The 25,638-nt window shown below is 34.7% G+C and overlaps 1 protein-coding gene across 1 annotated transcript in view; it reads left to right on the top strand.

The window, feature by feature from the left end:
- Positions 1-25,400, top strand: part of RAB18 (RAB18, member RAS oncogene family) — a 180,064-nt gene extending 154,664 nt beyond the window's left edge. The window contains exons 4-8 of the mRNA XM_012769822.3: positions 13,019-13,080; positions 18,919-18,991; positions 20,162-20,280; positions 20,355-20,421; positions 24,106-25,400. Coding sequence (XP_012625276.1) covers positions 13,019-13,080; positions 18,919-18,991; positions 20,162-20,280; positions 20,355-20,421; positions 24,106-24,281 — 497 coding nt within the window. The 3' untranslated portion in view covers positions 24,282-25,400. The remainder of the gene's footprint in view (positions 1-13,018; positions 13,081-18,918; positions 18,992-20,161; positions 20,281-20,354; positions 20,422-24,105) is intronic.
- Positions 25,401-25,638: the final 238 nt, after the last annotated feature.

Here is a 25,638-nt window from a genome sequence, read left to right as displayed (position 1 = left end):
GGAGTGCAGTGGTTCAATCATACCTCACTTCAGCCTTGAACTCCTGGGTTCAGGCGTTCCTCCTGCCTCCTCAGCCTCCCAAGTAACTGTGACTACAGGAACATGCCTGGCTAATTTTTTTGGAGAGGTAGCATCTCATTATGTTGCCCAGGCTGATCTTGAGCTCTTGGTCTCAAGCGATCCTCCCCACTGGGCCTCCCATTGTGCTGGGATTATAGGTGTGAGACACCACACCAAGCCAGTATTCTTTTTTTAAAATGAATTATTTGAGAGTATGGATGACATGATGTTTTAATGTCTATATACTTTAATGTGTATTTCCTAAACAATCATGAATATAATCCTGTCTACAGATAGATTTTATCAATTTGCCCATTAATGTCCTTTGTAGCAAAAGAAAAAGAATTGTTTATGATCTAGGATGCAGTCCAAGATCACACATTGCATTTATTTATCATTTCTTTTCTTTATCTTTTAATCTGAACAGTTCTTTAGTCTTTCTTTGTCTTTCTATGGCCTTGAAATTTTTTAAGAGTATAGGCCAGTTATTTTGTAGAATGTCTCTGAATTTGTGTTTGTCCAGTGTGTCCTCACAGTTAGATTCAGGTTATGCATTTTTGGCAGGAATTCCACAAAAGTGCTTCTTGGAGCATTATGTCAGGAGGCATATGGCATCTATTTGTTCCATTACTAGTGGTGGGACTTTAGTTACTTAAGGTGATATATGTAAGATTTCTCTACTCCAAAATTATTATTTTTTTCTTTGTAACTAATAGATTTATTTTCAAGAGATAGTTTTGAGACTATATAGATGTCCTGTTTCTTACCACACTTTTTGCCCTCTTTTTTGAACATCCATTGACAATTCTTGCTTGCAGCAGGTAATAAGGACAGTATGTGATCCTGTCATTCAAACTGTGGTGGTTGTCAAATGGTGATTTTTCAAATGCCATCATTCTGTCTACATTTATTTGGAATTCTGCAAGGAAGAGCTCTTTGTTTCTTTCTATCATAGTGCCTCTACATTTTTAATAAATTATATAAGGCATTATTTGGCTTTTGTGTGACATTGACATTTCCAGTTTTACTCTTATGTGTGTCATGAGCAAGGGAATCATTTACTCTTATGTGTGTCATAAGAAAGGGAATAATTTTAAGCAGTAGTAATTAAAAATCCATTTTACTTTGGCTTTGCTGTATGAATTACTCCTTTAAAAGATTACTTAGTAGTAAAACTTCAGTTTGCTCAGAACATACCTGAGCATGTTTTGGTAATGGATATTGAGGAGTAGAGGAGTAGTAACAGGCAGGAAAATAAACTTAAGTAGAGTTAAAATTTTACTGAAGGAATATATGTGAGTATATATGTGAAATATGAAACTATCTTCATTTCAAATCCAAATGAAATCCAAAGGCTTGCAGAATGACAGATCATGGGTTGTCCTTATTACTAAAAACGCTTTTTGTTCTGCAAAAAGACATAGTAAAATTAAAGCATGATGATGAGACTATAGTTTGTTCCCTATATGGGCCCTGGGTCTTACATACTTTTTTTTTTTTGCTTAATTCTTTTTTATTAAATGATACATTGAAAGTATAAAAGTTGCCTCGGTACCAACAAGTTACAGAATAATACATACAAAAGCACTATGGACTACATGTGATAATTCTGTAACTTCCATTTTGATTTTATATCAGTATCCAAAATTATAAACTCCAGCATTTTTTCTTAATCTAGTCCTACATGATAGCAATTCCTGAGGTAAACTTAATGTCTACTGCCAACATTCTTGGAAGTATCTTTTAAAAAATATATTTTTTAAAAATTTGTTTTGAGAGACAAGGTCTCAAGAGACAAGTCTTGTCCTAAACTCCTTGCCCCAAGCTGTCCTCCTGCCTCACCTCCTGAGTAGCTAGGAATACAGGCATTGGATCACTGGAGGCCAGGAGTTTGAGACCAGCCTCGGCAATACAGCGAGACCCCCCCTACTCTGAAAAAAAATATATGTCTTTTACACTTAAGCATCAGATTACTTTCTGCCTTTGGGAGCAACCAATACACTCATGCTTTTAAAAATAAAACAATTATCTTAATTGTTAATGGCCTTGTGAAAATTAGTGTTTTGTGGAAAATTAGTATTTTACCTCACAGTAAAATATTAGTAAGGAAAGTGCATATTTATCTTTTGGTAATAGAGTGAGACATGTAAGTTTCTGTCTTGTATTATATAACATTCTTTTAAGATGATTGTTGGATTTGGGGTTTGAAGATGGTACTTACTATAAAGTTGGCATTTTCTTTTTTTTTCTGACAATTAGCTAGAAACAACAAAGAGAGGGAAAAACTAAAACAGAAATCCAGTATTCCACTAAACTAGGCAGTTAAAAACTCCAAGCCACAAAATTGGTGGAATCACTGGGAAAAACTGGAGATGAGGCTGCATGTGGGAAGCGGTAAAGGGAGGATGCCACAGCCACGGAGCTCAGAGCCAGCAAGAGACACTGCATGCAACCGAGAGGCCCCCTGAGGAACAAAACCTAAACCCCTTGTTTACAAAAGCAGAAGAGTTTTATTCAGCTAATGGCAGGAGCTTTCCTGTACCTGGTTGATTCTAAGAAGTTGGGGAAATGAAGCCAAACAAGGAGTCACACAAACAAGCCATTTTTGTGGGAAGTATTACGTCTGTCTGTAATAGCAGTGGAGGAGGAGATGACTTTGCACTGTGAAAAACCTCAAGACCGCCTATCTGCATTGGCTTTTGAGAAGTAAAACACAGAGCTCTTATGCACAGCCTTGAATCAAGAAAAAGTTTTGTTAGTCTAGAACTGGAACCACTCTGGCCTGCTGCATGAACCTTCTACAAATAGCAGGTCCAGGAAAACCAGCACCTCCTTCAAAAATGAATAATAATCTCAAGGAATTCATTCTGCTCAAGGCCACTATAAACATTGAAGAATTAAAAAGGAAGAAAAGACAGAAAAACAAAGGACAGATGAAGAACACTCAGCTAAAAATATTGCCATAAGATAAAAATCGTGAGCAAACATTTTGCCATGAATTTAAAAAGCTTAATGAAGTATTTAGCATGGAGAGCACAAGACAGTTGACAGAAGAGGCCGTGGAAGAGATAGTGTGACTATATGAGAAAATGCAATGTAAGTCGATTGAGCGGAAAGAAAAATAAATGAAATTAAAAAAATAGAAAGATCACTGAAATGAGACTGAAATTGAAAGGATCACATGGACAATGGAGAACTGTAGAAAACACAATAAAAGACAAGGCTAGAATTGGAAAGAGCAGGTAGAATTTACCAAAATTAATAAAAATGTGAAAACAAATTAGAAAATGATTGATATGGAAATCAGACAAGGAAACCTAACATATGCACATTTGAGTCTCAGAAGAAGGAAACATAATGAAAGACAAATATTTAAAGATATAATTTAAGATAAAATTTCTGACATAAAACCAAACACCCATACACACAAAATTGCAAGAATATCTTTATCAGGTTTGTTTGTTTTTTACATGGGAGTGTTTGAAAAAGAAGGTATTAGGTTTCTTTTTCTGGTACTTAATCAGGAACTTATCTGAGGTAATTGGCAGCATAGATGGAATTAATAACAATGGAAGTTTGACCCTATAGAGCAGGGGTCCTTGAACTTTTTAAACAGGGGGCCAGTTTACTGTCCCTCAGACCATTGGAGGGCCGGACTATAGTTTAAAAAAAACTATAAACAAATTCCTGTGCACACTGTACATATGTTATTTTGAAGTAAAATAACAAACGGGTAAAAACACCCACATGTGGTCCACGGGCCGTAGTTTGAGGACGCCTGCTGTAAAGATTAGTTACACTAACTTTATGTAATCTGATTCAAGAGACAAAATATGCTTCAAGTTAAGGTTTTATTTTTTTTTATTTTTTTTGAGACAGAGTCTCACTCTGTTGCCCGGGCTAGAGTGCCATGGTGTCAGTGTAGCTCACAGCAACCTCAAACTCCTGGGCTCAATGATCCTTCTGCCTCAGCCTCCTGAGTAGCTGGGACTACAGGCATGCGCCACCATGCCCAGCTAATTTTTTCTATATATTTTTAGTTGGCCAATTAATTTGTTTCCATTTTTAGTAGAGATGGGGTCTCGCTCTTGCTCAGGCTGGTTTCGAACTCCTGACCTTGAGCAATCTGCCTGCCTCAGCCTCTCAGAGTGCTAAGATTACAAGGCATGAGCCACCACACCTGGCCAAGGTTTTATTTTTTTATTTACCGTTTTAGGTAGTCTCTGAATATAAAAAGAGAATTTTTATAAAATTCTAAATTTTTAATTGAGAATTTTATGTCCAATTTTATACATAAGCATGGACTTTTCATTTTTGTGTTATTTTTTAAATCAGGATTTGATATTAAAGTTATACTGGTTTATAAAATGAAGGAGCTTTCTATTTTTAAAAATTGTCTTGACTAACTTAAATAATGTTGGAATTGTCTTTTCTTTAAAGGTTTCATTTCATCTGTGAGTCAGTGTGATCCTGCTTCCTTCTTTACCATTCCAACCTCTTCAAGTTTTCTGTTTCTTAGGATACTCTTGGGAGTATAATGGGGAAAGGATTCATTTTCTCTTTAGTTGTACATTGTATTCTTTTAAACTCTTCATTATCTGTGGTTGTGGCTCCTCTCTCATTTCTAAAATCATGTATTTTTGTTGTCTGTCTTTTCTTAAGGAATGTATCTATTTTATTATTCAGAAGATTGCTTTTTTCCCCCTTTTTCCTTTTTTTTTTGCGTATTTTGTTGGATTCTCAATATTAAGTTCCCTTACTTTTAATCTTTTTTCTTTTATAAAGATGTCCTCAGAGAACAAATTGTATTGTGTTCCATAGGTTTTGGTATGGAGTGTTTCTTTCTCATTGCTCTGGATAGTTTGAATTTTCAGTTTTGCTTTCTTCTTTAAACATTTGAAATCTTTGATTTAAGAATGTATTTTTTTTTTTTTTTTTGAGACAGAGTCTTGCTATGTTGCTCGGGCTAGAGTGCTATGGCGTCAGCCTAGTTCACAGCAACCTCAAACTCCTGGGCTCAATGATCCTTCTGCCTCAGCCTCCCAAATATCGAGGACTACAGGCACGCGCCACCATGCCTGGCTAATTTTTTCTATATATTTTTAGTTGTGCAGCTAATTTCTTCTATTTTTAGTAGAGATGGGGTCTCGCTCTTGCTCAGGGTGGTTTCGAACTCCTGAGCGATCCGCCTGCCTCGGCCTCCCAGAGTGCTAGATTACAGGTGTAAGCTTACCAAGCCCGACCAAAGAATGTATTTCTTAATTCTCAGGTTTTAAATTTTTTTAAAAAAACTTATTGGACAATAATTCCCTTGGGTTTGGAATAAGACCCACTCCTCTGCCAGCCTCCTCATCTCTATCAACAGGGAGTCAGTTTGGAGCCTTGGAATTCTGTCTGCTTCTGACAAGACTTCCGTTCACATCTGTCTTCTCTCCGCATATTTTGCTATCTTGCTTTTATTTCATCTGTCATAAAACCATGAGGCATCATACTGTATTCTTCTATTTACATAGTCCTGCAGAAGGTCCTGGCCTCTCAGGTTATTCCTCATTCCTCAGACTCTACACAATCTTCACAAGGTTGTGTATAATTTTTTAAATTACATCACAGTATATCAGCCAAAAATGTGAACAGAATATCAAATAATGCTAAGTATAAGTAAAAGGAAAGCAGCAAAATTGAATATGTTAATTAAATATGCATGGGTCCAATTCTCCTAATAACTCAGATTATCATATTGAGTTGAAAAAGTACTTAAAATAAATAGCTGAAAGGTCGAAAATAAAGGGATGGGCCAGGGAAATGCAAACAATACAAAAGCAGAGGTGTGGTAATAAAACATAAATTAAGGTAGAATTTAAGGTTAATATACTGGACAGAATAAAGTAAGATATTATGTAATGATGAAAGGCCCAATTAATTATTAGTAACAGAGCAGCTAAAACAATAATAAACAAGTAGGCACCAAACATAGAAGCTATGTGTAAAAGCAAAATCTGTTCAAAACACAAGAAAAGAATTTGATAAAAATACAATTATATTAGATTTGTTATATTCTTTCATAATTAGGTAGATACAAAAGACACAAATAAGGGCATAGGGAAGTAGAATAACACAGTCAACAAATCTTTTGAATAAAGAACTCATTGCTTTAAAAGCTCATGGAACAATTTTATAGAATCAGTCCTGGACTTGGCAACAAAGAAAATCTTACATTGAAAAGAAGTAGGGATTTTATAATACACATACTCTGATAATTTATTCTTTCAGAAAATATTTTTGACCTATTATGTTTCTTGCATATGAGTTGATAGTATTTAAGAAAATTATACGTTAAGGTTGACTTTTTTGGTATAAAGTCCTTTGAGTTTTATCATGTATTATAACAAATGTTTATGGTCACATAATGTCATCACCACAGTTGGGATATCAAATAGTTCCATCATCCCTAGAATTACTTGGTGCTATTCCTGTCTAGTCTAGCTTAGTCCCTGGCCTCTGATCTTGGCAGCCACTCTTCTGGTCTCTATTTTTGTCTTTTTGAGAATGTCATATAAATGGAATCATATAGTTTGTAACCTTTTGAGACTGACTTCTTTCAGTTAGCTTAATACCTTTGAGCTTCATCCAAGTTGTTTCACAGTCTTTGTTTCTTGTTATTGCTGAGTTGTATTCCATTGTATGGGGTGTACCGTAGTTTTAGTTGGTTTATCCATTCACTAATTGTAGAACATATGGATTGTTTCCAGTTTTTGGTGGATATGAATAGCCCTATTATAAACATTCAGGTATAGAATTTTGTGTGAATATTAATTTTTATTGCTCTAGGGTACATACCCAGTAATGGAATTGCTGGATCATATGGTAAATGCATATTTAATTTTAGAAAAAACCATTTGGCCATATTTTTATAAAAGAGTTGTATCATTTTTGCATTCCCACTGGCAGCATATGAGAATTCCTGTTCTTCCACATCTGTTGCCTCTTTAGTATAAGCAGCCTTTTAAATTTTAACCATTAAAATAGGTGTGTGCTGGTATCTCATTGTGGTTTAATTTGCATTTCTCTAATGGCTAATGATGTTGAGCATCTTCTTAAGTTCTTATTTGCTATCTATCTATCTATAGATAGATAGCAACACACATTGTGTATATATATTTTATATGTGTATGTTTTGTATGTATGTTGTTTTGAGAGTTCTTTATATAGTCTGCATGTAAGTCTCTTCTATTAGATGATATATGCCTTACAAATATATTTCTCCCAATCTTTGGCTTGTCTTTTCATTCTTGTAAAAGTACATTTCTAAAGCATAAGTTTTTTACTTTGATAAAATCCAGTTTACCATTTTTCCATTTATGGGTGATGATTTCAATGTTGAGTCTTCTGCCTGACAGAAATTCACAATGATTTTCCCCCATGTTTTCTTCCAGAAATTTTATAGTTTTAAATGTTAAGTATAATTTTCTTGAATTAATTTTTATTTATTTATTTTTATTTCAGCATATTATGGGGGTACAGATTTTAAGGTTTCAATAAATGCCCTTTCTCCCCTCCCCCCTTGAATTAATTTTTGAACATCGTGTGAGGTATGAATTGAAGTTCTTTTTTCTTTTCCTTTTTTTTTTTGCATATGGATATCCACTTGCTCCAACACTTTCAGTTGAAAAGATTGTCTTTTTACACTGAATAGCTTTTGCACCTTTGAAAAAATATCAGTTGTCTTTATACATCTGGGTCTATTTCTAGACTCTATTCCATTCATCTGTTTGTCTTTCTTTATGTCAGTACCTCACTGTCTTGATTTCTATAGCTTTATGATAAGTCTGGAAATCAGATATTGTTAATCTATCAACTTTGTTCTTTTTGTTTGTTTGTTTGTTTGTTTTTGAGACAGAGTCTCACTCTGTTGCTACAGTGCCATGGCATCAGCGTAGCTCACAGCAACCTCAAACTCCTGGGCTCAAGCGATCCTCCTGTCTCAGCCTCTCAAGTAGCTAGGACTACAGGCATGCCCCACCACACCCGGCTAATTTTTTCTATAAGAAACGGGGGTCTCACTCTTGCTCAGACTGATTTCGAACTCCTGACCTTGAACAATCCTCCTGCCTTGGCCTCCCAGAGTGCTAGGATTATAGGCATGAGCCACCATGCCTGGCCTCAACTTTGTTCTTTTTCAAAGTTGTTTTGGCTATTCTAGTTCCTTTGAATTTCCCAATGAATTTTAGAATCAGCTTACTGATTTAAAAATAAAAGCCTGCTAGGATTTTGTTAGGGATTATGTTGAAACTGTTTTTTCATTTCCACGTATTTGTGGGTTTTCCAGTTTTCCTTCTGTTATTAATTTCTAATATTCTATTGTGATCACAAAAATAGTTTGTATACTATTATTTCAGTTTTTTGGGATATATTAAGACTTGTTTTATAGCCAACATATGGTCTATCTTGGTGAGTGTTCCATGTGCACTTGAGAAAAATTTGTTGTAGAACACAGTGTTCTGTTGGGTCTAATTGGTTTGTGATATTGTTCAGATCCTTTATTTCCTGTTCATAATGTATCTCATTGCTCTATCCATTTTTGAAAGTGGTATATTAAAATCTCCAACTGTTATTGTAAGACTATTTTCCCCTTGAATTCTATCAATGTTTGCTTCATATACATTGGGGCTGTGTTCTGTGGTGCATGAATTTTTATAATTGTTACATCTTCTTGATGAATTGGCCTTTTCATCCTCATATTTTATCCTCCTTTGTCTCATAACAGTTTTTGCCTTAAAATCTATTTTGTTTGATGTCAGTATAATCACTTTTGTTCTCTTTTGGTTACTATTTGCATGGAATATCTTTTCCTTCCTTTTCACTTTCAACCTATCTGTGTTTCTAGATCTAAAGTGAGTCTCTTATAGAAAGCATATGGTTAGGTTTTTAAAAATATTCTGCCAATCTCCTTTTGATTGGAGAGTTTACTCTGTTTGCATTTAGTGTAATTACCGATAAAGAAGGACTTCTGCCATTTTGCTCTTTGTTTTCTTAAAGAGTTTTTGTTCCTTATTTTCTCAATTAGTCTTTTGTGTTTATATGATTTTTTGTGACCTGCTTTGATTCTCTTCATGTTTTCTTTTGTGTATATTCTATAGGTATTTTCTTTGTGATCTGTTTCTTTATGAGTCAATTCTGGTAGCTTTTAATCTTTCAAGGAAATTTTCTATTTTATCTAAGTAGGCAAATTTCTTGGCATAGACTTGTTCAGAACATTCCTTCAATTATCCTTTTAACCTGTGTACAATCTATAAATGATGTGATCTTTTTCATTTTTATAATGATAATTTTTTGTCTTCTCTCTTTTTCCACATCATTTTGGCTAGAACTTTATCACCTTTATTGATTTTCTTTATAGAACCAGCTTTTGGTTTCAGTCATTCTTTTTTTTAAGTTATTTTTCTGATTTGAGCTTTATTTCCTTTCTTCTACTTGCTTTGGATTTAATTTTCTGCTTTGCCTATTGTCTTAGTTTTGGAGCTCAGGTCATTAATTTGAGATCATTTTCTTTTCTAATATGAGCATTCAGTGCTGTAAATATGGCCATAAGTATTGCTTTAGTGGCATCCCACAAATTTTGATGTTCTGTTTTTATTTTCATTCAAAATATTTAGTTCAAAATACTTAATTTGAACAATTTGATTATAATATCCCTTATTTTGTTTTTCTTCATGTATCTGTGCTTGGGATTCATTGAGCTTCTTTGATCTGTGGGTGTATATTTTTCAGCAAATTTGAAAAATTTTTGCCATTATTTCTTCAGATATATTTTTTGTCCCCCTCTCTTCTCTCTTTTTCATTAGCTCCAACTTCTTCCATATTAGGCTGCTTAAAGTTGTCCCACAGATCACTTATGCTCTCTCATTTTCTTTGAATCTCTTCTCTGTTTCCTTTTGGATAGTTTATATTCCTGTGTCTTCACATTCACTTAATGTTTTCTTCAGCAGTGTCTAATCTGCTATTAATCCCATCCAGTGTATTTTTTTTCTCTCAGACATTGCCATTTTCATCTCTAAAAATTCTATTTGGGTCTTTTTTATATTGCTCATTTCTGTTTAACTTTTTGAACTTGTGGTGTACAGTTACATTGATTTTAATGTGCTTGTTGGCAATTCTGACATCTGTGCCAGGTCTGAGTGAGTTTCTATTGATTAATTTTTCTCCTCTTTGACAAGGCAGACATGTCCATTGGTATGTTCTGGTCTCCTGTTCACAAGTATCTGTTGTTGAGTTCATATTTTCTTTGGTAAATTTTCATGTTCCACTTAGTGCTTGCTTCAAAGGCTTCAGTGATTATATTATTTATAATATAATCAATATTTTTAATTTTTAACTAAAATAACCCTCATGAAATAGAGAAGTGTGCCTTAAAAAGATTTTTGCAAAGAAACTAAATTTAAGATCATATTAAAAATGCTAACAAGTGGACAACAGGAGAAAAGCTGAGATGACAGTTCTATTTCTGTTATGAGCTCCTTGTCACCCACATGAAGAGGTTGAAAAGATTGGTTTAATCAAATATTGTAAGAAGTTGGCAAAATCAAATTTATCAAAAAGACTTCCAACTGCTGCTGCCAGTTAAGACAAATTATTATCCACCTGCAAAAGAGCAGAAGCAGGTGTGGTAAAATGCTGTTTTAGCATGTGAGAGCTAAAGAGCTCAATTGCTGCATATGAGATTCACCAGAAGAACCCAGGGAAGAGGAATGAGGCCTCTAGGGGTCTGATTTGGATGAGGTGTCCTTTCAGCCTACCTGTCTGTTGGCTTTGGTGGTAGGACTCCAGTGCACAGTGTCTCCTGTGCATGCCATTGGTAAGTTCCTGACACAATATATTAAAAGAATGACTTGCAGACATTGTTAGTTGTCCACATGCAAATTATTCTTATATCAGAGACGGTCGTTAGACTGTTGTCAACGAACATATGCAGAAACAGGAAATAATTAGAGAGAAAGAGGAGATGGGGGTGAGCAGGAAAACACAAACATTCTGGAAACAGTGAGTTTCTTTTCTTTGGTAAACTAATTAGCTGATAGTTAGAAAAGAGGCCCTTTGCCCTTGGCCATGTGTCTGGGGTTAACTAAGAAAAAAAAATTAGGGTTTTTTTTTTTTTTTTTTGACACAGTCTCACTAGTCACCCTAGGTAGAGTGCAGTGGTGTCATCATAGCTCACTGCAACTTCAAACTCCTGGGCTCAAGTGATCGTCCTGCCTCAGCCTTCTGAGTAGTTGGGACTACAGGTGCATGCCAGCACGCCCTGGCTGATTTTTCTGTTTTTAGTAGAGGTGGGTCTCACTCTTGCTCAGGCTGGTCTCGAACTCCTGAGCTCAAGCAATCCCTCTGCCTCTGCCTCCCAGAGTGCTAGGATTACAGGCATGAGCCACTGTGCCTGGCCAAAATTAGTTCTTTACTCTCTGAAAAACCTTGAGAATTTAACTATAGAGTATACATGACAGGCGGTCTCTGTGTAGTATCTACCAATGGCCTTAATTTAGTACCTGCACCAAGTCAGAACCATTTCCCTTCTCTACATTTTCTCAGGTTTTGTGGTTTTTTCAAAGCAATAGGAAGAATATGTATATAATTTCATATGTTTATATAGATGGTTCCACTTTTCAAATGGCATAATACTTCTTTATCCCGACCTGGTGAATACAAGATTATTTAGCATGAGGGATTTTTTTGTTTGGCTACAAAGAAATTTTATACTTAAGTTTTCCTTGGACTATGTAAGCACCACTGCACTTTCATTAATGGTTGCCCATTGTTGTAGGCATGGCTTTATCAACTGGTTATCACCCTAGCCCAAAACATCAAACTTTTTTTTTTTTAATATCTTCGACATACAGAAAGACCTAGCATAATGCACATTTTGAATATGCATTTTTATTACCTAATTTGTGTATGTAATGGATCACCAGAAGTCATCCAAAAATTGCTATAATATTTCCATATTGGTGACAGGTGTTCTGTTAAGAATTTAGCACATGAGGGTGCTGTTCATCTTATTTGGGGCTGTTCTGAATTAATTGTGACAAGCTAATAAGATCTTTTGAAAGTTTCTTTCCAAGCTTCTTGAGCTAATGTTTTCCCTCTGTCCAATAGGGTAGACTGCACATTATTTTTGATACTCTTTAAAGACATGTGGGCAGTTACTATTCATTTAAGCCAGATGGCATATGTCAGCTCCTTTTCCAGGCTGCTTTAAAAAGCCTTCTATGACTTCTTATGAAGCTCTTCTCTTTACATAAATTAGTACTTATAGAAGCTTTTCATAGACTTTGGGCACCCCTCTTTCACTTATGGAGTTAGAGAGTTGGGTGCAAACATTTTTGTGTATAAATTCCTATTCTGAAATTGTGCTGTAGCAAGGGATTATTAATTAGGTTATATGAAGCTAATGTTGTTTTTTAGGATAAAAGCAAACAAAATAAAGAATTCATAAGACAAGGAGTGAGTGGCCCTTTAATATTTTTACCAGTCCTCCAAGCTGCTTATAGGCAAGATCTGAGTTGTGGTTGGCTGGCGGTGGACAACACTCTTAACAGTAGTATGTGGATGCTTAGGGAACCCCTGACGTCGGCCGTGCGATCCGCAGTCAGCATGGGTAGCCTTCTCTGTGCTGGCGCCGTAATTCTAGCTCCTGACTTAATATGCAATATGGTTTTCCTTTTTGGAAGAGTGACAGGTAGGTGAGTGTTTGAGTGCTATAAGCATTTGATTTTTATTTATCCTGAGTAAATCCTAAGCTGAATTTTAGTGACATTTTTTCTTTTATCTTCATGTGCAGAATTCAAGGAATTTGGGGTGTGAATTTGGGCATTTGATAAAGTAGCTTTTCTTTATTCTGGTTTTCTTGGTAATGGATTTTAAAAATATGTTTTACTGGGAGACTCATCAAAATTTTCATTTCTTCAAGGTGTTGACTTTAAAGTGAAAACAATTTCAGTGGATGGAAATAAGGCTAAACTTGCAATATGGGTAAGAGTTTTTTAAATGCATTTCTTATAAGTATTAAACTCATACTTGTTAGGGAAGCAGAAATTGATTTGTATAGTGTTCTAGAAGTGAATTAACAATTTGTATTAAATAACTTTTGGGAGATTTGATGTTGATTACAGGATAAACAATATAAATAGTTATATCTTATAATTGGATAATTAGGCAGAGACATGTTTTACTTAAATTTTTACAATATATAATCTTTTCAGAATATTTCAAAACAGAATAGAATATTTTAAAAGCTCTTACCTGCCAGAGAGAACCATTGTTATTGGGTGTGTTTCTTCAGTTTTAAAAAGACTGTCTAGATTGAACTAACACTGAAGACCATTGTTGAGGGGAAGGGGAATGTAGTGATACTTGGAAAAAATTGTCTTTTTCATGTTTATTAGTATAGACATTTATAAAATTTGAATTTGCCAACTTTGGGTATATTTTTTAATACCTCATTTTTCCTTACTGGTTTCTTTTCATTTTCTTGTGAATCCAACCATTCAGATCCACATGGCTCTGCTAGCTAGCCCTCTTCATGCTAGTGCCAAGCAAGGTAGCATTCACTGTCAAAAATATCCATGATGCTCAGTGTCTGTGTGTGTGTATCTGTTCTGTCTCTCCCTTAAATCTACCTACCTACCTATATCTGTCTCTATTTAAATATAATTGCTAGCATATAAATATATTAGTTATAAAAATATACTATCTTATATATCTAATTTCCACATATGCTGTGTAATTAAACATATAGATACATATTTATGATGTGATAAATAATATTAGGACTGATTAGGACTCATCGAATTGAGACATACTTCTAGGTGGTGGTTAAATGGTAAACGCTGTTTGTACATCAGTCACAGATTGAAACAGCAAGTGTTCATACATTGTATGATGTCATTCGTCTCTGGTGTTCGGTGGATAGCACACTATTTCTAACATACATTTTGTCCTAAAATAACAAGTAACTATTTATGTGTGTTTAATGTTTTACATCTATCTTTTCTAACATACAATACTTTAAATGATTGTTAGCCTATTTGCCCCCTCTCCCAAATATGTTTAATATCAGTCAAAACAGCAATGTCTAACAGAAAACAATTTTGAAAATGCTGGACTATATTATAGTAAAATATATTAAACAATGTAAGAATACTGGCTTTTTTCTGTACTGATGTAGGGGCTTGATTTTCCATGTGCTTTTCAGGGTTGATTTATCACCTTTTTCTGCCCTGGCTACTGCGTTGTGAAATGTACAGATTAGAGTAGGCTCTAAGACTTACTGGTTGCAGTGAGATTTTTCTGTCATACAAGAGGGTGTTTTGTTTTGTATTTACTTTCTAGTTCCTGCCTAATCATAAGGCTAGTAGGTATAATAGCAGAGACATCTTTGCTATAGGCCTGGAAATATTCTTTAAAGAAGAGAGGATTTTCCCCCCTGACTATAAGAATAATACAGGCTCATTCTAAAAGGGATAATTGAGACAATAAGAAGTTACTAGAGAAGAAAGTTTATCTTTAGTATTTACATTTTAGTGTATCTAGGCACAGGCATATATACTGTTACACACGTGTGTGTATTTGTTTTCCAAAATAAAAGGATTATATCTTATGGTTTTTAACCTGTTTGTCTCTTCCTACTCTCTCCCACCCCCACAACTCACACATATAATGTGTACTTTTCGTCAGGGTTATTAATATTAATAACCCTTAAAATTAAAGAATATTTCCAGGCCTATAGCAAAGATGTCTCTGCTATTATACCTGCTAGCCTTTTGAAACAGAGGTTTTCCTCTGTTGCTTTTTTTCTAAATCTTTGCCTCACTTCCACACCCCACATTATATTATTTAGCCTTTCTGGATCTTTTTTAGCCCTTTGTTTATCTGTATTTATTGTCAGTAATTTCTTCTCTCCTTCCCCTATCAGAAAAGAATGTGAAGATTAAACATTGATACACACCAAAAAGTCTTATTTTCAATTTGTACTTCTACCAATTACATATTCACTTTGACTCTTCCTTAATCTGTACTATTGCTAGTCTTTCTCATTTTTGTCTCAGTATTCTTTATTCTCATAATTCTCATTATTTCTCAGTAATACTTTTTCACTTATATTTGCATTTCTTTTGATTAGTGAGATTTTTTCCCTCTGATGTATTTATTGATCATATTTTTAAATGAATTTTGTTGTTATGTACTTTACCCATTTTAGCATTTATCCTTTTCGTGATTAAAGTCATTCATTATTTAATAAAAATATTAGCTTTTTGTCATATAATTTTTCTACTTTATCATTTATCTTTAAAATCTTGTTTAAGATGAATATATGTTTGTGATCTTATGTGTGTATATAATACTAATTCTGTCATATGCTACAGAATTTTTTCTCCAGTTGGTTATTTACTTTCAGATCTTGTTAAGAATGAATATGAGTGTGGATGGGGAGGGCTAGAGTAGGGATTTTCTTGCCATACCAATGTATAGTATTTATATGGTCATATCAGTTAAATAGTGTCATGGCATCTGGGTGTTGTGTCATATTTAGGAAGGCCTTTCCACTCAATATTAGAAATGTATGAATCCATTGTTCCCTCCAATTCTTCTGTGATTTTACTTATATAAATAAAACGAATTCCTCCCATTTAGAAGGTTCTTCTAGGATCAAATCGAATAATTAAGCATTGCTCTGCCCCTGCTGCCTCCTGAGAGTGCATACTCATCATAACCTAAATGGCAGCTGTGAGGGTTTCCTCTGTTGCTTTTTTTCTACATCTTTGCCTCACTTCCACACCCCACATTCTATTATTTAGCCTTTCTGGATCTTTTTTAGCCCTTTGTTTATCTGTATTTATTGTCAGTAATTTCTTCTCTCCTTCTTTATCATTCTCTCCTTCCCCTATCAGAAAATAAAACCATGGGATAGAAACAAAAAGCTCTCTCTGCTTCTTTTGTCTTAAAAATATGCCATTACACCTACCACATATTCCTGTTTTGAAAACAAGCACAAGCAAAAATCTGACTATATACATATATAAAACTTATAGTTATTATAAATCCTTATCTAATGCTATAGCACCAGCTTTCTTTTGCCCAAATTATCACACCTATTTAAACATTTTTATAAATGAGTCCAAAAATGTCAAGACTTAAATGAGTCCAAAAATGTCAAAACATCTGGCCTAATTATTTACATATAAAGTGTCAAAGTCACATGTAATATTTTAACATTAAAATATTTTTGCTGTAATCTTTACTTTTAAAACATTGGGCCTTGTGGATATTTTACGTGTAATTGCAGTTCTGATAATTGTGTCGTGTTTCATCAAGGCAGTTTTTGAAGTTGATCTCAGGGAAGACCAGAGAGAACGAAGTTCATATTCACTTGCCACTTCTGGAAGTTATGGATACAGTTTCCTTATACAAATAGAATGACCTTTTTCCTGTCATAACAGAAAGTCTTGGGACTAAAATATTTCATACTTGGTTCTTTCCCTGAGAGCTATTTGGTTATGAAAATGAAACAGTGTTCTATGTATGGAAAAATAGCTACTTCTTAAATTTCCAAATTCTCTGTTCCAAAACTGAGTCTTGTCTTTTAAATAATAGTTTTTCCTTTCTCTTAAAAAAAAGGTAGTCTGTGGTACTAAAAGTTAAATGCTTACAGTATATCTGGGTACTGAGTAATTTGTTAATTTGTCTTTTTGCATGTAAGTGAATAGCTAGAATATGTTTCTTATAATGGTTTGTCTTTTTAAAATATGTATTTTTATTTAGTTTTTATGAATTTGATTTTCTGAAATAAGTACAAATCCAAAGCTATGAGCATTTCTAGTTTCTTATTTTATACATATATATTACCAGTTGCTTTCTGAAAATGGCGGTATAGTTTAAACATAGAAGTTACATCATTATGGCTCCCAGGTGATTATTGTTTTTTCTGAAAACTTGAGTCTTGATCACTTGATCATAGTGATAAAGATTACTGGGCATCCATGACATGTTTTATTAATGATTAAATCATAATACTGGCCTATGCCATGTTATTGAAATGATATTCTGCTGTAGGTAACAAGTCTACTTTGCTTTATGCAGCTTTTAATTTATATTATTGTTCTTGAAGAGTTGAGTTAATGTGCAAATTGAATAATTTTAAATATCAGGCAGATTTTACCTTTGAGGCCATAAGAATTTTTGTAAAGAGAGAAATCATTTTTTATTTTATAAATTTATCTGTTTAGAAAGTTTAGTTTTAAATTCGTTACTTCACTTAAAGGTGGCGGAGTAGGGTCAGGTCAGTGTCTGTGGTGGAGGGATGGGAAGCAAGGGCATGCTGCGTTTAATGGGAGTGTCTGTGGAGGAGTGGTGATGTGCCAAGGGGCTTACATCGAAAAGTTATTTTCCTTTTAGGGTTCTCTTCTGGGGCTATAAAAGATGGCAAATACTCTATGTTGTCTTAAAGCATTCTCTACTTTGGCCAGGCAAAGAAACTAGGTATTGCTAGAGCCTCTCATTGCTGGTTTAAAATTCCTCTCCAATCTTATAAACCTCTTAGAGGTTATTAACACTTTTTATATCTAAGAGAGTTTCTCCTTGTCCCATAGCAAAACATTCATTTACAATGGTGAGACTGGTAGCAAAGTTGTGGTTCAGTATACATGTTTGTCTTTACTTTTCTTCAGGATACTTTACATCAGCAGGCTGCAAACTTTTTCTTAAAAGGCCAGATTGCAAATAATTAGTCCAACCCTAAAGCAGGCCATATGGTAATACATAAGCAAATGGGCCTGCTGTGTTTCAATACAACTTTGTTTAATAAAACCTTATATAATAAAAAAGTGGGTGGCTGAGGTACCAGTTTGCCAACTGCTGCTTTATATAATCTTAGGTACATTGAGGCCACAGTCCAAGAATGGTACAAAGAAACAGAGAGAAGGAACCAGGCCCAGAAGTAGTAGAGGCTTACTAATTTAGTTCATTCTTTTTTTTTCCCCAAACAAGTTCTGAGCAACTATCTTCTGTCTAGAATTGCTCTAGCTACTGGAGTTAAACTGGTGGTTAAGCAGATGAGTTCCTGCCTTCATGAAATTTACATTTCCTACCTAGTGTATGTCTTTTCTTCATTAACCCTAACATAAGTCAGCAACATCATATAATCAGGAGTGGTTTGGTTTTGTACATTTTCCTGAAAGAAGGTATATAGAAAACACACGAGCCCAGCCTAAAAATTCCTTACCAAAAATAAGACACCACTGCAATTCTCTTTAAATCAGTGGTTCTCAGCCTTGATAATACTACATTAAAAACACCTGGGAAGATTTTTAAACTTCCTGTCATTACCCTAGAACAATTAAATCAGAATCTTTGGGGGTCGTACCCAAGGATTCCCAGAAAATTGCATTATGCAACTGGAATTGAGAACCATGGCTTGCAATGAAATGGATTTTATATGTGATAAAAAACTTAATTCCAAAATGGTAGAAAACTTTTACTTAGTTGCATTTTTCTAGATATGAGTATTTATTAATTTTATTTCTGTAACACTTGTCAGTAAGAAAACACTTATTTAAATTCCAGGTTTTTGGTACAGTGTACACTATTTTGGTGATGGGTATGCTAAAAGCTTTGATTTTAGCGTAATTCATTTCATCTGTGGAACAAAAAAACATACAGCATAAATCTGAAATAAAAATAAATTAATTCCAGATTTTTAATGAGCTTGTACATTAGTATTATTATAATAATGCTGTTTGATTTTCTACTCTTAGTGTATTGAAGGTCTTTTGTTTATACTTTGTTTTATTTAACAATAATTGTCATTTTTAGGATACTGCTGGTCAAGAGAGGTTTAGAACATTAACTCCCAGCTACTATAGAGGTGCACAGGGTGTTATATTAGGTAAGTTTTTACTGTAATACACTATTTAAAAATATTATTATTGAAATTTCTGATTTTCCTAGTGTGAAAGTCTTGTTTTATTTTTCTTTAGGGATACTTTTATGTAACTTTAAGTTTATATTAACCTCATTTACTATTAACAAATATTAAAACTTTTTTTGTTTATTTTCAGCACTTAGTCTAGCCATTAAAAAATAAAGATAAGACTAATTTATTAATATTTGGTGTAAAAGCATATGTTGATGAGGATGTAGCTGAGGATTAATCCTCATGTGCTGTTCTGCCTTGGAGTAATACCAGAAACTGGTCTTCAGTCATTACCATATTAATATTTGTTGCAGTTTATAAAAGAAGGAAGAGTATTTGTTGCTTAGATAGAATCTGTTTTATTAGTCCTAAAAAAATAGCACAAAGCATTTAACGCTATTAATTCATAGTCAAACAAAATTTAGAAATCATGTGGACTCAGTGTAATTTGTTGAAAAGTGATCATTCTTGATATTACTGGGAAACTGTTTAAAATGAATATTGATCAGTTGTAGGCAGAATTCTTTTTTTGCATCATGGCTTGATAGTAACACCATTTTGGTTTGGCATCTCCTATGTTTATAAACCACTTTACATTAATAAGCTCTTTGTTTTAATGCAGGATAATTTAAGATGAAAGTGGTAACAGAGAAGGACAATCAGGAACCCATCCACTAACTGTACTATAATTTTTTCAAAGTTGCAAATTCTGGTTCTTGTAAGAAACAAATTAACAAGGTCATAAATGTTTAAATTCATATAAATTATTTTGATAATTTGCCACATATTTGAATCTAAACACTCTTTGGTTTTTGGACAGACTTCTTTCATCATTATGAGTGGAAACAGCTGTTGTTTTGCTATAATTGGTTTTTAGTTATTGCACAGGATATAATTTTATTTTGGTCCCAGTATGTGTTAGTAAGATTGAAATGTGTGTATGTATGTAGTTTCTTTTTTTTTTTTTAAACACTTGTGTCTTCCATCTAGATCAGTAAACACTCATTGTTAAACACTGAGGGCTCAAGAAAAAAAACTTGTCTGTACTCTATAGTAGTGCTAACTTCTGGCTACATATCAGAAATATAATGACATTACTTCTTATTTTTAATGCTTATTTAATAAAGGACTCTTTTCTTTTAGTTTATGATGTCACAAGAAGAGACACCTTTGTTAAACTGGATAATTGGTTAAATGAATTGGAAACATACTGTACAAGGAATGACATAGTAAACATGCTAGTTGGAAATAAAATTGATAAGGTAAGAAGGCAGACACTTGGCGTCTTGGTTCTGTATTTCCGTAGCTTATTTTAATAATCGCATTTATCTTTTAGGAAAATCGTGAAGTCGATAGAAATGAAGGCCTGAAGTTTGCACGAAAGCATTCCATGTTATTTATAGGTAGGTGTGTGAATGGATGTTTGTCCTTTCTAATTAATGAGGAATTTTAAAATGGAGTTTTTGCTAAATTTATTTGTTTATATATTTATTCAGTTTATTGTGACCTCATGCTACAAAATCTCACTATAGAACAAAGTTCCTTATTTTTCTTTCTTTCTTTTTGTTTTAGAAGGAAAAAAAATTACCTGTATTTTATTATTTATTTATTTTTTTCTTGACATTTTTTATTACTTATTTATTTATGTGTATTATGAGGCTACAAGTGTTAAGGTTACATATATTGCCCATGCGCGCCCCCCCCCCAGTCAGAGCCTCAAGCCTGCCCATCCCTCAAACGTTGCACATCTCACTCATTGTGTTTGTATATACCCATCTCCTCCTCCCCTCTCCCACCAGCCCGACACCCGATCTTATTTTTCTTTCTATAATAATTAAGTAGAATCACATTATGTGAAATCGTATAGAACACAGTCAAATCACTTCTCTCAGGATATAGTGGAATTTGATAAAGCTTGGCAACCAGTGTTAAAGTTGTGCCTTGCTGGTCCGTATGCTGCTAGCATCAGCACCACCTGGGAGCTTGTTAGAAATGCTTCAGCTCAGGCGCTACCCCAGATTTTCTGAATTAGAATCTGCATTTTAACAATATCTTCATATGGTTCATATGCACATTAATATTTGAGAAACATGGTCGAGCAGGGGTTGGCAAACTACAATATGGTTGAAATCTGGCCGCACCATTTGTATTGGAACACAGCCATGTCCATTCATGTACATGTTGTCTGTGGCTGCTTTTGTGCTACATGGCGGAGTTTAGTAGTTACAGCAGAGGCCATATGGCCCACAAAGCCTAAAATATTTATTGTCTGGCACTTTGCAGAAAATGTTTGCCAACCCCTTATCTAAAAAGTGGATTAGCTATATCAGAATCACCTGGGGAGCTTTTCAAAATTACAGATTTCTGTGCCTTATCACAGGTCTGAAAGGCAGTTTGTTAAAAGCATCCTAGTTGATTCTGGTGTGAAGCCAGCTTCAGAAATTACTCATTTAGCCATTCTGTGGTGTTAGTAGCTACTAGGAACCTGCAAATGGAGTTGAGAGAACATCATATATAGATAGAAGCAGGGTGGGATAAGTGGAAAATATAGGGATTTTCAGAAAATTGAGTACTACCTTCACTGTTTACTTGCTGTGTGTCCCTCATTTCTATACATGAGTTTACTCAGTACTTACTGAACACTGAGGATATAACAATGAACAAAATGGACAAACTCCTTCCCCTCTTGGAACTTGCATTCTAGTAGGGGGAAAATACTTAAATAGGTAAGCAGTGCTATGAAGGAAATGAAACATTGTAAGGAGAGAGAGAATGACTGGGGCGGGGGCCAGTTAAGGAAAGTTCTCTGAGTCATTTGAGAAGAAATCCTTCATGAGAAGATCCAGTGGGCGCTCATCTCAGGCTGAGAGAATAGCAAACATTTTTTGAGGTAGAAACCAGCTGAGTGTGTTTAAGGAACAGGAGGAGAGCTTGTGAGCTGCAGCTAGTGTGTGTTGGGGAGAAGGCTGGTGATGGGGGGAGATGAGATTAAAACGGTCCTGTTGGACTTTATAGCATATAGTAAAGAGATGGATTTTATTCTAAGTGTGGAGGAAAGCAGGGGAATAATGATGTGATCTGATACTCTTTAGAAAGCTCCATTTGTGTAGAAGACAGACTTTTGTGCAACATGGCAGTTTAGTAGTTATAGGAGATCAGCTTTTCTCTTGCAGTGGCCCAGATGAATGAAACTGATGTGGCTTTGACTATGTAGCTATAGTGGCTGGTGGAGAGATGGCAGTTCTTGGAGATACTGTGAAGGTCAAGCTGACAGGATGTATGGCTAGATAGGATGTGGAGGATAAGGAAAAAGAACAATCAACGACAATGTTATGTTTTTGGCTCAAGCAACTAGGTGAATTTTACTGCCATTAATTTAGATGTAGAAGATTGAGATAAGGGCAGGTTTGAGTAGGGGAGTGGGAGATGCATAATTTTGCTTCCACATAAGAATGAGATGTTTCTCAGATAACCAGTGGACATGCTGGTCATTGCCATTTAGGTAGCATTTAAGGTCATGTGATTGGAGCAATGACTCCAGGAAAGAATGTGGATAGAGAAGGACTGAAGATCGAGCCCTCTGGTATTCCAGGGAAAAAGGGCAGCATAAAAAGGAGGTGCCAGCAAATAAGGCTATGCGTGACATACAGGATTTTGGGAGTGTTTCATGTCCTGGAAGTCAAATGAACAGAGTAATTAAAGGAAGAGGAAGTGATAAGCAGTATCAAATCCCAGAAGTGTCAAATAAAATTAGGATGTTGGATTTAACAAGATGAAGGATATGGTGGTCTTACAAAGAATAGTTTCAATGGAGTGGTGGAAACAAAAGCCTAATTTAGAGTCGTTTAAAGAAAGAATGTGAGATAAGAAGGCAGAAACAGCTTATATAGATAACTCTTTAAAACAGTTTTCAAAGAGAGTAGAGAAACTGAGTGGCTACAAGAAGGATATGTAGGCTGGAGGTCAAGTTTGTTTTTTAGTAAGATGGAAAACAATTTTGGCAGACTTTTAGGCTGATTGGTATGATCCAAAAGAGAGAGCACATGATCCTTCAGTGAATGAGAATTAGGCCAGAGAGGAATACAGTTCCAGGAACTAGAGCAGGGGTGGCTTAGATTGCAGCAGGGACAGTTGTTCCAGTGTACCAGGGGTGAAGGCAGAGGGTAAGCATAAATATGCTGGAAGTTGTAAATTTATTAGTGGGATGATCAGGGAGTTCTTGCCAGATTGCTTCTGTTTTTTTCAACATAATGCTAGATCATCAGCTGAGATAGAGGAGTTTTGAGAAGGAATAAATAGTCATCTCAGATAGTGAGAAAGGTAATCATTAGGGAAATGTAGGGTTGGGAAGCAGTGCCAAGTGTCCATTTGAGTTTTGTGAGCATAAACTTAGCGTGGGACCAGTGTTCCTGGTTGTATATCATTTATCCAGCCACCTATAACTGCCTGTTTGCAGGCACAGAGTAATCAGGTTAATTGTTTTACTTGGAGCATGAATTTCCTTATTTTAAAATCGGAATAATATCTGCTTTAGGGGCTAGCTTTAAGAATTAACTGAAAGCCTGAGCAAGAGCGAGACCCTGTCTCTACTAAAAATAGAAAGGAATTAATTGGCCAACTAAAAATATATAGAAATAATTAGCTGGGCATGGTGGTGCATGCCTGTAGTCCCAGCTACTCGGGAGGCTGAGGCAACAGGATCACTTGAGCCCAGGAGTTTGAGGTTGCTGTGAACTAGACTGATGCCATGGCACTCTAGCCTGGGCAACAGAGTGAGACACTGTCTCAAAAAAAAAAAAAAAAAAGAACTGAAAGCTTAAAGAAAAACAATTTTGGCATAATATTTGAATAGGGCTTTACAAGTGATCTTGTATCTATCAAGTGATCTTGGGATTATGTACCAGTATTCTTATGGATAGAGTTTAAATAGCTCAATTTTGAGAGTTTGGGGAAATTCACTAATATTAAACCTGTGGAGAGAAATTGCTGATTTGGCTCTTAAATATATTTATGCCATAAGTTTCCCAGAAAAACATGGGAATGTGTCCAGAAAGGAGTATATTATGTTGTTTTTCCTTGAATTTCAGAGGCAAGTGCAAAAACCTGTGATGGTGTACAATGTGCCTTTGAGGAACTTGTTGAAAAGATCATTCAGACACCAGGACTATGGGAAAGTGAGAACCAGAATAAAGGAGTGAAACTGTCACACAGGGAAGAAGGCAGTGGAGGCGGAGCCTGCGGTGGTTACTGTTCTGTGTTATAAACTCTGGGAAATTCCATCTCTTGCATATTTGATCATATAGTGTCATCTTTCTGTATATAAACTCCTTAACTGCTATTTTAGGGACCTTGCAGTTTGCACATAATTGTTTTGTATCATGGCAGTAAATATTTGCAAGAAATCCCATTCATTGGCTTTCCTAGGTAAAATGTTACAGTACGCATGCATGGTTTGCAGTCTGCAGTTCTTTTTATGTAACATAAAATAGGTGTACCTTTATAAGTACATTTGATTTTATGATTTACATTTATCATGTAATTAAAAAATCCATCTATCTAGTATATGTTGACACAAGGTCTTCCTTTGGTCTTCTTTTTGCTTAAATCCTCCTGTCAGTTACTGAATCACTTGGTATGTAGAACTCCCAGAACCACAGGGAAGTAGACAGGTGTCATCAAACCTGGCAAATTTCCTTTCAGAAACAACAAAGAGCATGATTCCACAGCCATTCTAGGATGTTTGAGATTCTCTTTCATTACTAAACAAAATTCCCATTACGAAATGTAGCACAGGCCAATTTATAATTAAATCTCTATTTGTTCTGATGATACTTCTAAAATAGCATTGATATGTTAAAAAAGTTCGGTATTCTTAATTTACTTCAGTGATTAGCTCAGTTGCTTAACTGGAGTTTTAATCCTGTGATACGTACATTGGATTCATGACCCTTTGCACAGCTTTTTAGTTATGTGGTGTTTGGCAGAATGACAATAGGTTTTCTCCCATTTTGGCTTCAGAAGGACATGAATAGCGATTTATTGTAACTCCTGTAGTACTTACCACTTTTAAAACCAACATCTTTTTTCATAAATGTTGGTAGTGTTTGTCCAGGTCCCTCAATTGTAGCTTGTGTAATGTTTATGAATATCTGTATCTTATGGCTTCCACAATGGCTAGTTGATATTCAAAAACCTTTTTGTGTGTTTTGAGGGGTGGGAACAAAAAACACTAAATGACAATTTGAGAAAGACATATTGCTTCCAGATTCTGATGTTTGTGGGAAGATACTGTCACAATGGAAATCTTGGTAATTTACTGTAACAAGTAACCAATAATTTATCAAAACCAACTTGTACACACTAATAAATCTTTTTCACAGTATTCAGTTTTCTTACCTCTTGCTATTTTACATTGTATATTTTCCACTCATATGTTATTTAATTTACATTGATCTCTGCTATATTAAGCCCCCAAATAAGTGATTTGTCCTTTAAAGTTAGTCGCTATAATATCCCTTAGTAAGATTCCAATATTAATTTCTGGGCAGTTTGTTCTCTACATACAGTTGCAAATGATAAACATTTTTGTGGGTGACTTTTGCAATATGTGTTTTAATGGA

The sequence above is a fragment of the Microcebus murinus genome, chromosome 25, assembly GCF_040939455.1.
Source record: "Microcebus murinus isolate Inina chromosome 25, M.murinus_Inina_mat1.0, whole genome shotgun sequence".
NCBI lineage: Eukaryota > Metazoa > Chordata > Mammalia > Primates > Cheirogaleidae > Microcebus > Microcebus murinus.
The sequence above is the reverse complement of the archived record's forward strand: the minus strand, read 5'-3'. Positions and strand labels throughout refer to the sequence as shown.